General features: G+C 49.7%; 1 protein-coding gene across 1 annotated transcript in view; it reads right to left on the bottom strand.

Moving 5' to 3' along the window:
• Positions 1–9,005, bottom strand: part of RAB44 (RAB44, member RAS oncogene family) — a 31,538-nt gene extending 22,533 nt beyond the window's left edge. Inside the window, exons 1-2 of the mRNA XM_012646592.1 lie at positions 8,943–9,005; positions 3,050–3,268 (exon numbers count right to left, since the gene is read on the bottom strand). Of these exons, the coding sequence (XP_012502046.1) occupies positions 3,050–3,256 (207 nt within the window). The 5' untranslated portion in view covers positions 3,257–3,268; positions 8,943–9,005. The remainder of the gene's footprint in view (positions 1–3,049; positions 3,269–8,942) is intronic.
• Between the last annotated feature and the right edge of the window lie 3,937 nt (positions 9,006–12,942).

The following is a 12,942-nucleotide window of genomic DNA, read 5'->3' as shown; positions in this document are numbered from 1 at the left end:
TAAGATTACATAGGCGAAATGCTATTAATATAAATATTTCAGAAATTGCATGCCTATAGAAAGGCTCTGGAATTTCTCAATGCCTTTGCTATCCATAGTATATTCTTAATTAACTTCAGAGGAAATACTGATCAAATTTTCATGAAATAGTTATGTCCTGTATCCCAGCAGAGAATTTTACTCTCCTCCCTTCTGATGGTATTAGGTATTGTAATAAACCACAGCCTGTCAATCTCATCACGAGACACGTTTCCGCTTTCCTATCCCTGCCTGAAGGCTCTGTTATCAGCTGCAGGTCACAGTTCGTGTCTTCAGCAAAGAGGGGCAAACTCAAAGACTGGAGAAGAAGAGCTGTGCCAGGTTCTGTAAACTATTTATGCTTCACTTGGGTACAAGCTTCTGAGATGACCGTGGATGACCTTCAGACCGAGCTAGTGGACTGAGGATTTCTAGGACTTTTTTGAGCCCAAGAGCAGACAGCTTACCCAAGATCCCGCAGAACAAAACTTAATTACGTGGCACGAAAGGAACAGATGAAGGAAATCTAGTTGTCGTTATTTGTCGGAATATGGTAGGTATTATTTTTTATTGTTTTATTTTAACAGTTCTGTGAGGAAGTTCTTTTTCTGCCTCCTTAAACTGTTTCTAATCCTCAGTTTAGCAGATTATACTTTTGTAAACTGAAATTAAACATTTTAAGTGGAATCTGAATCTCACTGACCCCCCTCTTCATGATTCAGAAACCAATAGTTTTTTTTTCAAGTTGTTGTCTTTTATTTTAAAAGAGAGAGGAGGTGTTAACCTAAGTGATGTTGAACTTTGTTGAGATAAAATCAGACACCATGTTGGCTGGAGGGAGATACCACATAGCAGAGTCACACTGTCTGGGGTTAGCTTTCTTAAGTTTCTCCCAGTTTTTTTAAAAAATTTTTTTATTTCCAAATATTATGAGGAGAAAACAATACTGTTATTGAATCTCCTTACTTTCCATGGCAACATGTTAATAGTTATTTTTATAGGTTCAATAGACTCTATCCTCCTTTTTTTCCAGGATATAATTGGATAAATCAATTGGGCAACCAAGGCCCTACCTGGAGTGCCGTTTTATAGAATGATTCGGAACACCCACGGAGCCAGTGCCTGCAAGGTCCTGCCAGGACGCTGGCCTGGAACCACATGGTAGGAAGGCTGCCTCCTGGCAGAAGAGGGACCTTAGAAAAATTGGGGGCCTCAAGAACAGAGGAAGTCACTCAAATGCATAGGCGCTGCAGGTGACATCCAGTGGAGAGAGTGTCTCGGGCTTGGCTCTCTAGCCTTGGTACAGAAGTAGGAGGACCTCCGTGGCCCAGTTTGCCCAGGACTCTCCCAGTTTTAGGACTCAAAGTCCCACATTCCAAGTGCCCTTCAGTCCTTGGAAAACGGGAACAATTGGTCACTCAATAGAAGAGCAAACTACAGAGTTTTTAAAAATCCAGTCTAAGATTCCATATGAAAACTTCTGGACAGAAGCTAAAATGGCTCAATACTGTGAAGGTCTCCTTTTGTAGAGCAAATTCGAGGAGGCCACTATGTGTAATTTACAGCCTCGCTACACCTCTGGAAATAACCAAGCCCAACCTAATGAGACTTGCCTTTTATACATCAAGAAAAAGCTGTGGAGATTACTTATGATCACAGAAAAATTATCTGAAACTTGGAAATAAGGCAAAAAGTTAGACAGCACATTCTTTCAATATTATGCGGAGGCAAAGACCACCCAAGCATGGTCTAGACTAGAGAGATGGACTTCCTTCATTTCATTATTTTACCTTTAATTAAAAGTCCCAGACTTACTGAAGTTACTTGTTAACTTGTAGATTTTTATCCAGGAGAGATGAAAATAATTTTTGTCTATAGTACAGAACAGATAGCCCCAAAGATTTATGGGCTGTTGGACATTAGCCATTTTTTAAACTGAATTCAGCAATCTTATCCTAACACTTTTCTGTCAAATTGCCTATAAATATCCTAGCTTCTCAAATGCTCTTTGAATCAGTCATAACATCTTACTGGTTTCCTCATTAATTATTAATAGTAATTCATTAGATAAGACCTTTGATAAGTGTTGATTTTATATTAATATTTACTCAGAAGTCTTTCTTTTCTTTTCTTTTCTTTTTTTGAGTCTCTCTCTGTCACCAGTGGCATCATGATAGCTCACTGCAGCCTCAAATTCCAGGGCTCAAGCAATCCTCCTGCCTCAGCCTCCTGAGTAGCCGGGACTACAGGCACATGCCACCATGGACGGCTAATTTTTCTATTTTTTTTTTTTGGAGAGATGGGGTCTGACTGTGTTGCTGCTCAGGCTGGTCTCAAATTCCTGGCCTCAAGCAATCCTGCCGCCTCAGCCTCCCAAAGTGCTGGGATTATAGGCATGAGCCACCGGCCTCATTTTTAAAAAATTCTTCGAAAATTATATTTTAACATCAACTATTCACACCTTGTTGTGGCCCTGAGGGATGGACTATAGGGTCGGACGGTTGAGGAAAGGACAAAGTCTAGAGCATAGAGCAGCATCGGGGGAGACAGCAGGCCCAGGGGCACTCCAGCAATCCACATGGGCTCCTTTGTAGTGAATGGGGAAAAACCAAAGAAAAACTGGTCTAGGACATAGCCTAAGACTCCTTATTGGAACACAAAACCATGGTCCATGTTATATTTCATTGAAGTTTGCAGTCATCAACAGCGTTTGATTTCCAGGGCTCTGATTGCTGCCCAAGATAAACTTCTGTGCTCAACGAGCCTAAAATTATATACCATTTGCACATTACTTCTTTGGTTTAAAATCCCTTCCTTTGTTAAAATGCAAATGTTTCTGGAAGAAGGTAATACCTAAAGCCTTATCAGTCATTTACATGTTAGTATAAATAAATTCCTAGCCTTTTCTGAGAGCAAATTTTAGATGAGAGAAAGGGAAAACAATAGGCAAGCAACTGCCTTCCTAGGGTGGGAAGTCTCAGGAGGCTGCAGAAAAGAGATTTCGGGGGTCAGATGGGGCTCTTAGGCTCACCGCCATGTCCTCACGGGTGACAAAGCCCCTCTCCTTGGCACCACAGTCCTGGAAGAAGCCCTGCAGTTCTGCAGCTGCCTGAGAGGACCAGGACTCTGGCTCTGGGGCCACAGGGGCATCTTGGCCATCAGCTGGCTCTCTTGTCTGCCGCCGCCGGCTGGAGCCCAGTCTCCGGCCTTTTCGAGATACTTGCTGTCCACTCTCCATGGTCTGTTGGCCCTGGGGACAGAGAATAAGTGAGGGGGCACTGGGCTGCTGAACAGTCAAACCCTCTAATAGCTCAAACCCCTCCCTTGGCTCCCCATCGCCCTTGGGAGAAATCTGCCACGGGGGACGAAGCCCTGCCTGACCACCCAGCCAGGTCTCTGACCTCATCTCCCACCCACCCACGGCCTCTAGCACGTCCTGCTCGGGGCCTTTGCCCTTCCTAAGGTCCCCTGCCTGGACGCCCTTCCCTAAGCTGCCCACATGCCCTCATCTCCTGCAGGTTTCTCCCCAACCATCAAAAGTCTTCTCATTTTAGACAAAGTAGCATGAGAAAAAAGAAAAAGAAGTCTCTGACCATTAGATAGAATAGCGCCCCTGCAGGACACGTGCTGGTTTTGACCTGGGGAGTGGTGGCACAGACTTCTCCAGGATCTGCTGTCCGAGGGCCGGGAGCAGCTTCCTGAGCCGTCTCTGCTCCTCTGGCTCCTTGCCTCACATCTTGGCTGTGTCACAAGGACCGAGCCTGGCCTCCACCTGCACCTCCTCCAGCCTCTTCTCTCCCCAGCGCCGTCCCTCTGCCCCCTCCTGCACGCCGGCTGCGGGGAACCAGTACCTCCCTCAGGCAGCGCTGAGGGTCCTGCACCACTGGGCTCCTGCTTTGTCCTCCCCACCCCTGTGCCCTTGCGACCCGACCAGCCCACTGGAACCACTGGAGACCCTGGAATGCCCGACTCCCGCCCACCCTCCTGCCTTGGCCCCGAACTCCCCAGCTCTCACACCCCCTGCCCAGCTAATACCTTTCCTTCCTCCTTAGCGGCTGCCTTCCCTGCTGTCACCCCTGCACTCAAGCTGGGTCCAGTGCCCCCTTGTCTGTGACCCTGCTGTGCTTTAAATGTGTCTCCCAAAGGTCATGTGTTAGAAATTTGGTCCCCAGTGAGGCAGTGTTGGGAGGCAGGCTGAAGGGGAGGCGTCTGGGTCACGGGGACCCCACCCTCGTGAGTGGATTACTGTTACTGCGGGGAGGGCTCCTCACAAAAGGATCAGTTCAGCCCCCTCTTGCTCTCTCGTGCTCCCTCTTGCCCTTCCGCCTTCCACCGCGGGATGACACAGCAAGAAGGCCTCGCCAGCTGCTAGCCCCTCTATCTTGGACTCCCGGCCTCCAGAACTGCGAGGAAATAGATTTCTGTCCTGTCCCAGTCGCCCATTCTGGGGTGCTCTGCTACAGCAGCGCAAAGCAGGCTAAGGTCCCGGGATGCCCCAGGCTCCCCCTGGGGATGTCCGTGTGTCTTGGTCTGTGCTGCTCCCCAGCCCCTTGGCACGTAGTAGGTGCTCAAGTAAGGGTCGTCAAATTTAGTAATTGGGGCCCTTTATCTGTCACTGAAGGTCAGGTGAGGCCCCGAGGGCAAGGAAAAGGGAGCTGGGTCTGGAAGGGGTAGAGCCCGGCCTGCCCCTGGGAGAAGAAGTCTGGGGCACATAAAACCGGATGCGGCAAGGACGTGCAGTCCAGAGGGCCAGGGCAGCTGCCCGCGGATGGCGGGACTTGAGCAAGTTCTAAAGGAGGCGCAGCGAACAGATGTGTGAAGGAGCTGAGAGGGCACAGCAAGCTGTGCCTGGCAGAGGGAGGACACGCCCCTCGGGGCTTTCTCTACCGGGGCCAAAGGCCACAGACAGGCTGAGTGGGGTGGCCAGAGGGCTATGCTTCGGGCATGGCGGGCTCCTTCCAGCAGGGCTGGACTCCCTGGCCTGGCCTCCCCTTGGGCAAGTTTCCTCCCACAGGCTGCACAGGACTTGAATGAAGCAATTCCTCACCCTGGGGAGGCCCCAACTTCAAAGTGAAGGAGAGTCAGTCGGTTCTCTCTCTCTCTCTCTCTCTCCCGTCAAAGTCTGTTTCAGATGCAGTTTTAAGATCATACATTTAAAACCGCAGTGATGTGCTGGAGTCAGACATGAGGGGCTCATGAGAGCCAGGTGTGCGGGTCTCTTGCCGACTCAGTGGCTTGCAATTGGCCTCTGTGGGAGCATTTACACCACGGGAACCAGCAAATGCTAAAAACCAGGGCACTGCCCCCACCGAAGAATAGTTACCAGCGCACCTCTCCTGAGATTTCCTTCTGCCCCAACTCTTCCCAAGCTCTATCATGCACTTAAGCGACAAGCATTTACTCAGCACCAACCGAATGCCAGCACAATGCTAAGCAGGCCTGCCATGATCCATATGTTTCCTTTAGGTGAATTAGGAAAAGGCAGTTCTTCCTCGTGGCAGACACAGCCCAGTGCCAGGTCTGACAAGTGGAATATGGACTGGACTCCAGTCCCCACTTGTGCAGACACAACCTGCACACCCAAGCAGAGCCCTGGCCCTGTACGGATAGGTGTGACTAACTCCTGGTCTCCCCTAGAGCCACTCACAGACTCACAGGAAAAGACACAAGCATAATTACAGTGCAGCATGGAAGGGGCAGCAAACCAATGTGTCAAGTGCTGGGAGAGCACTGAAAAAGGAGCAACTCACTAGTCAGGAGGGCTCCCTGGTGGAGGCGACATAGCTTAGCCGTGAGCTCCAGAGCAGGAGAGATCATACTCGACCCTGGAACCCCTCATGGGGCCCGGCCCTGCTCTGGGCATGCACTGGGCTCTCAGGTCCTTACTACTTGCTCCACTGACTCACGCTGTCCTCCAGAATGGGGGATGTTCTCCTGGACAACTGAATAGACTCTCAAAAAATGTTGATGTTGTAAAAGAAAAAATGAGGCAGGAGATAGTTCTATCTTCAAGAGACTAAAGAGAAATGACACATAAATATAATGTGTGATCCTTAATTAGATCCCCTTTTAGAAAAAGAGAAAAAAGCAGGAATAAAGAACATTTTGGTGACAACTGGGGAAATTTGAATTTGGATTATACATTAGATGATATTAAGCAATGTGGAATTTCTTAGGTGTGAGAAAGTTTGGTCGTAGTCATGTGGGAGACTCTCCTTGTCTCTAAAAGATGTGATGAAGCAGCTAGGGATGAAGTGTACGATGCTTGCAATTTACTTTCAAATGGTTCCAAATAGATGCATAAACAAGCAAACAAAAACCGTGTGTGTGCGTGTGAAGAGAGCGCGGATGGGGGAAACGTTAGCCTTCAGTGCAACAGCATTCATTGCAGCATTTGCTCAACTCGTCTGTAGATCTGAAAGTCTTCCAAATAAAAAACAGCGAGGAAAAAAGCCAAGAATGAGATTCCAGGGATGTGAATAAGGAAGTCCCCATGCTAATCTAACTGTCCTTGACCCAGTATCTCCCACCCTCCACTCAGCGCCACGTTGCCCCATAGAAACAATGGCCAGGTGGGCACCCCTCCTTGGGCCACATCTGTCCACACCCAGAAAGCCACCACCCATCTCCATTCACCATCCCCCTAAGAGGGGAGCCCCCTTCCTCCATGCCCCCGTGACGCTCCAGAGACTAATGGGGCTTGGCCTGGCTTGTGGGTTACAATCAAAGAAAGACTCACTGAGCCTCAGCACTGAAAGGAGGTAGTCCCACTCTCCCAACCTAGAGATGTGGGAAGGAGGGTAAGTGACTTCCCAGTGCTCTGAAGTTAGACAGACTTCTGTCTCTCCCAGCTCTGCTGCTCATTAGCTGTGCAACCTTGGGCAAGTCACTTAACATCTCTGTGCCTCAGTTTCCTCACTGGAAATATGGGATAGTATCTACCTCACAGGGTTGCTATGAGGATGAGACAAGATAAAGTCGAAACACCACTTCCTATTCCCCAGCGTGGCCCACCTGCATTTCCTGCTTTACTTTTTCCTAGCATTTCCCAGAATCAAGTCTTTTCCTCATTTATTTTATAAATTTTCCATCTACTGTTACTAAAATATAAGCCTCCTGTGATTCGCGAGTTTACTCTTTTATTCCCTGCTCTATCCCAAATGCCTGGAGCCATGCTTGGCCTACAGCTGGTGCTCAGCAAGTATTTGTTGAGTGTATGATCCACGTAAAGCACTTACAACTGTGCTTGGCATGCAGTGACCGCTGGGTAAAGGCAGCGGTGACAACAGTGGTGATGACATTGATGAGGGTGAAATTCTATTTAAGCCACATAAAAGCTGGCTTCTGTACAGATACAATTTATCCCCATTTTACAGATGAGGAAACTGAGGGAGGCTCCACGAGGCAGAGTGACCTGCCCAAGCCATGATGTCAGTAGTAGAGCTGGCACCAGATTTTGCTCTCCTGGTTGGCTGGGGATGGACTTGCCCAAGACCACTTCTTGGGGAGGCAGCTCCTCAGTGGGCAGAAGGCCCCTTTGGGGATCACAAATGCCCTGGGGGGAGGGACAAGAGCTTTGGAGCAGGGCGGACGTGGGCAGGCTTTGCTCACGTGGTGAGACCCAGTCACGGTACTTGCAAACTCAGACCAGTTTCTCGTGTACTTCCGGAGATAAAATGCACAAGGCGGCAAGATAAGATTCCCAGTGCAGAAGCCTCCAGAACTGAAGCGCTGGGGGAAGAGCCCACTGTGGGAGCCTAGAACCGAGTCTGCCAGGCTCCCAGAGTGACAGAAGTTAGAATCCTGCAGTATGTTTCCTGCAGCCACATCCTGGGATGCCGGGCGCTCTTGACCGGGCCTTTGGGGAGTTCCCAGCCAAGCTGCACCTCTGCAGCCGCCCATTTCCAGCACCTTCCGGACACCCACCCAGCCGCCACCCTGCCAGGGGCCTCAGCATCTGCCCTCTCGGCCAGTCAATGCTTCTCTCCCAGGAGGGACACTCAGCGGTCCCCTCCTTATCTGTCAACAGGTGCCCTACGGCCATCACTGCCGCAAAGTTGGTCACTCGTCACCATCAGTCAGGATGGTACCCCCCACCCCTCACGTTCTGATCAGTCACAGCACCCATCACGGTGTTACAGCACACCCTGAAAACAGTCTGCGCCCCCTCTTGGCCACTCAGCGGCGACATCCTTCAGTCGGTGTACGCATGCGCACGTGCCCATGTGCACGCGCACACTCCCTCCTGCGCGTCCCTCGGTCCCTCCCCGCCGGCCCCGTCAGACACAGCGCCCCGCGCGGCCGGGCGGCGCTGCGCAGGGCCTGCTCGGTCAGCTCCAGCCGCAGGGCGCCTCTGCCAGCGCCCTGTCCTCCGCCACGTGCCCTTAGCGGGTCGTCGCACCTCACGCCCTTAGCAGTCGGAGACCCCCTCCCGGCCCCTCGGCGCTGCCACCCCTCCCCACACCCCGCGCCTTCGGGTGCCTCGGCCTCCCGTCTCCTTCACTCTGTCACCAGAGGGGCTGGGGACGGGGTCTGCCCTGCCTGCCGCTGACCTCCTGACTGCAGGTAGCAGCCTTAGTCACTGAACAAGATTGCCAAAGTTGCTGGGCCTGAGAGACCACCTAGTGCCTTGTTCTAGTCTACTTGTCCTTCCTCCTACCCGCACTACCTGATAGGGAAACTGAGGCTCTGGGAAGCCAGGTGACTTGCCCAAGGTCACGCGGCCTTTTAAGGGTAGCAATCGACCCCAGTCTCCGGCCCAAGTGCCCTCACTGCCCCGCGCTAAACATGCAGAGGGCTCCAAGTGCGTGGGAAAGAGGGCTCCCCCCTTGCACCCGTGTCACCGGAGCTAGACAGGGACCACAGCTCCTCCACCCTCATCCTCCAAAGTGAAAGAAGCATTGCAACTCTGGGGTGATTCCCACCTCTCAAAGGCTCCCAGTCGGACACGCAGCCCCGCGCTCCTGGATCTGGTAAACAGGTGACCGCTGCCCTTCGGAGCCCACGAGCTTTGCGACTGTTAACAGTCCTGTCTCTTGCTTAATCACCCTTTCCGTTCCCCGGCCAGCCAATCTCCTGTGCTCATCTAGGGGACTTCCTGTGGAAGCAGCCACTGGCTGTCCTTTCACAATCTTGCCTCGTGCCCCTGCCCTGGTATGTTGGAACTGGAGGATGCTGGGGCCGGCAGGGGGCCCCTTCTAAGCAGAGGCTCCGAAGGGTGAGGTGGACTGCTCAAGGTCACCCAGCCCTTGGTGGCACAGCCAGAACTTGGGCCTGAGTCTCTGGTCCCAGCTAGCAGGTTGACGGGCATGGCTGTGGCTAACGCTGGGCATAGGCAGTGCTCTTTGGACCTCAGGGGAGGCTTATATCTAAGTCACCTTTGAGGGAAGAGTCTAACCTGATACCAAAATATATTGTAGAGCTACAAGCATCAGATCAGTGTGGTACTAGAACACGAGTATAGGTGGATGAATCAGTGGAACAGAATGCAGAACAGACAGGTAGAGACTCAAATATGCATGGGAACTAACTTAGTGTATGATAAAGGCACCACGTCAAATCACTGGAGAAAAGATGGTTTATTCAATAAACTGTGCTGGGAGAATGAGCTAAGTATTTGCAAAAAACAAAGTTAGAGTTCTAACTCTAAAATCATTCCAGATGGATCAAAGGTATAAGCATTTTAAAAATCACAAAATTCTATGTTGTTTGGAATTTGCTTCAAAATAACTGAGGGGTGGGGAGAATGGATGGGGTATAAATGACACAAGATTCATTATATTCTTTTCTCTTGTGGGTGTTTGAACAAATGCCGTAAGAAATCAGAGGATAATTTTTAAATAATCTTGGATCGGGCAAGGCCTTTCCAGGTACATCACAAAGCATCAGAAGCCATAAAAGAAAAGATTGAGACATTCAACTGTATAGAAATTTTTTTAAGTAAATAAAACACTTCAATGTCAAAAAAGTCACCACTGACAAGTTAAAAGGCAAACAAACTGAAAATATTTTCACATATCACAGAAAACAAGCTAATTTCCTTTCTGTCTAAAGAGCTCCTACAGATTAATGAAAGGCCAATAATGCGTTAAAGAAATTGGTAATGTATATTAATAGACAATTCATAAGGAAAGAAATACCAATGGCCTTTAAACATGAAAAAATGTTTAATCATAATGAGAGAAATTTTTAAAAACTGCAAAGAGATATCATTTTCAGCTATCCAGTTGGTAAAACTGAAACAAAATTGATACGTTGTGTTATAAAGGATGTGGGAAAACACTTTCACAAATTGTTGGTAGGAACATACACTGGCACTCCTTTTATGAAAAGAAATTTGCACTATCAACATTTAAAATGCAAAACTCTTTTTACTGGGCAATTTCGTTTCCAATCATTTGTCCCACAGATGATACACAATATGATAATATAGAAGGACGTTCATTACAACGTCGCCTGTAGCAGCAAAGGACTGGAGATGACCTAAATTCCCATCCGCAGGGCACTGAAGCCGGGCGCAACGGCACGTGCCTGTGGGCCCAGCCACTCAGGAGGCTGACGCGGGGAGACTGCTTGAGCCGCAGAGGTGGGGACCAGCCTGGGAAACAGCGAGAAAATAAAACAGCGAACTGGGCAAATCAGCTCTGATACACCCGTACGATGGCGCACTGGGCAGCTGCGGGAAAATGCGAAAGATCCAGGTGGACGGACACGGAATGACCTTCCAGGTACAGTGTCGAATGAGAAAGGTGCGAAATAGCGGGTTCAGTGCGCTTTGCATGGAGAAAAGCATGTCTGCGTGTACGAAATGTATGCAACAGATAAACACACACGTTCATACATGTTTATAAACGCGTAGATTGTTTCTGACAGGATATACAAGAAACTAGTCACAGCTGGGCTGGAGGGAAGTGGTGTAGGGATGACGGAGGAGGGAGATTTATGTCTCGCTGTTTACTTTCTACATAGTTTATACTTTGTACCATTTTTGCACATCACCTAGTCAAAAGTAAATTCAAGAATAATTTGTACTTATGCAGAGAGTGAATGATGAAGAAAACAGTAAAATATTAACATTCAGGGAATGTTAGTAAAGGGAAGATGGGGATCATTTTACTATTTTTACGACTTTATGTTTGAAATTACTTCAAAACAAAAAGTTTTAAAAGTTAATAAAGTTAATTGCTAAACAATGAATATTCTCACAACCAACCATCCCTTTTACCCCTTTTTACAGCTGAGGAAAGTGATACTCAGAGAGTTTCTAGGGCTTACCTGAAACAAATAAGGTATTCATTTATTTATTCAACAAATAATTATTGAGCACCAGCGTGTGCTGGACACTGCTAGGCACGGAGGATATAAAAGGAAAGCAGACTGAGGGACAGAGTGGGGGTGGGCGCGTGTTTAAGATGGGTGCTCAGAGGAAGGCCTGTCTGCGGAGGTGATATTGGAACAGAACGTGTGAAAAAGAAGATCTGGAAGAGTGTTCAGGGATAGGGAACAGTGCGTGCAAAGGCCCTGAGGCAGGAGCATGCTCTGTGCACTTGAGGAACAATGAGGAGACCCGTGTGGCTGGAGCACATGGGAGAAGGACGAGTGGAGAAGAGGTCAGAGGAAACAGTAGGCTATGTAAGGATTTTATTGTAAATGAGATGCATGCTCCAACTTAGGTTTTATTTATTTGTTTTTAATATGAAGTGGGAGAGTGAGGAGGAGGGTTCAATTTCCTCTTTTTTTTTTTCTGAGACAAAGTCTCACTGGCCCTGGGTAGAGTGCAGTGGGGTCATGGTAGCTCACTGCAACCTCAAACTCCTGAGCTCAAGCGATCTTCCTGCCTCAGCCTCCCAGAGTGCTAGGATCACAGGCGTGAGCCACCGCGCCCGTCCCCAACTTAGGTTTTAAAAGGATCCTGCTGGCAGCTGTCATTCTGGAGAGTGGACTGTCCTGGGCAAAGGCAGAAGCAGGGAGACCAGGCAGCAGGCCGTTAGTTACAACAATGCAGACAGGAGGTGATGGCATGGACCCAGAGGGCAGCGGTTGGAAGGGAAGATGGGAGGTGACTGGACTCTGGCTGTATGCTGAAATGTTGCCAGCACCGTTTGCTGCTGGATGGGGGCCAATGCAACAAATCCAGGACCTTCTTTCCAGCAAGGGCTCTCTCTGGTTCCCTGAAAACAGAGTGAGTTTGGATTTTTAAGACCCAACCTCAGGATCTCGAGGCATCCTCAGTTCATTTGCCCTCACCCTCGCCGGCCCAGCTCCTGGCCATGGAGATAAAAGGGGCGGGGAGTGTGTTTTGAAGCTGCATTTGTGTGGCACTTTATGTAAGATGGAGAAAACCTAAGTTACATCAAAGACTGAGGAGGGACACAGAAACAGATGGGTCCCCGCAAGTGTCCCCTTAGAACCATCACGGTGGCAGTGGCCCTGGGTGAGGCACTTCCCCCTCTGGTTTGTGGAGCAGGCAGTGCGACCTGGAGTCATCAGCATGGCTATCCTGGCTCCTGGCCACGTCCTAGGGGCGCGACCTCAGGCAATGGCCATGTTCACCTAAAGCTTTGGCAGCTAGCTCTTGGCGGGCTAATGACTTCCCATCTCAAATGTCTGCCTCCCTCGGTTTTCTTCAGCAGCACGGGAATCTGTCCCACCTGTGAGGAGCCACCGAAATGGGGCCCGGAGGCAGCCCCAAATCAACGATGGACAGTCCGAGGTAAGTGTCGCAGACGCCCGGTGAGTACTCCAGGCCTCTCCAGGGAGCAGGCACCGCGGGGTGTCCTCAGAGGCTCCCTCACAGGTGCAAGCCCTGGCTGCACACAGTGGGATTGCTCAGCGACACCTTTATTGGCTTTTTCCTTTTCTTTCTCACATTCCCTACTTTCCTGCTTGTGCTTCCAGGGACTGCCTCCCAAATAAGCCACCCAC

Source organism: Propithecus coquereli, unplaced genomic scaffold (genome assembly GCF_000956105.1).
Source record: "Propithecus coquereli isolate 6110/MARCELLA unplaced genomic scaffold, Pcoq_1.0 Scaffold248, whole genome shotgun sequence".
Classification (NCBI taxonomy): domain Eukaryota; kingdom Metazoa; phylum Chordata; class Mammalia; order Primates; family Indriidae; genus Propithecus; species Propithecus coquereli.
Note: the sequence above shows the minus strand (reverse complement) of the source record. Positions and strands in the feature narration are given on the sequence as shown.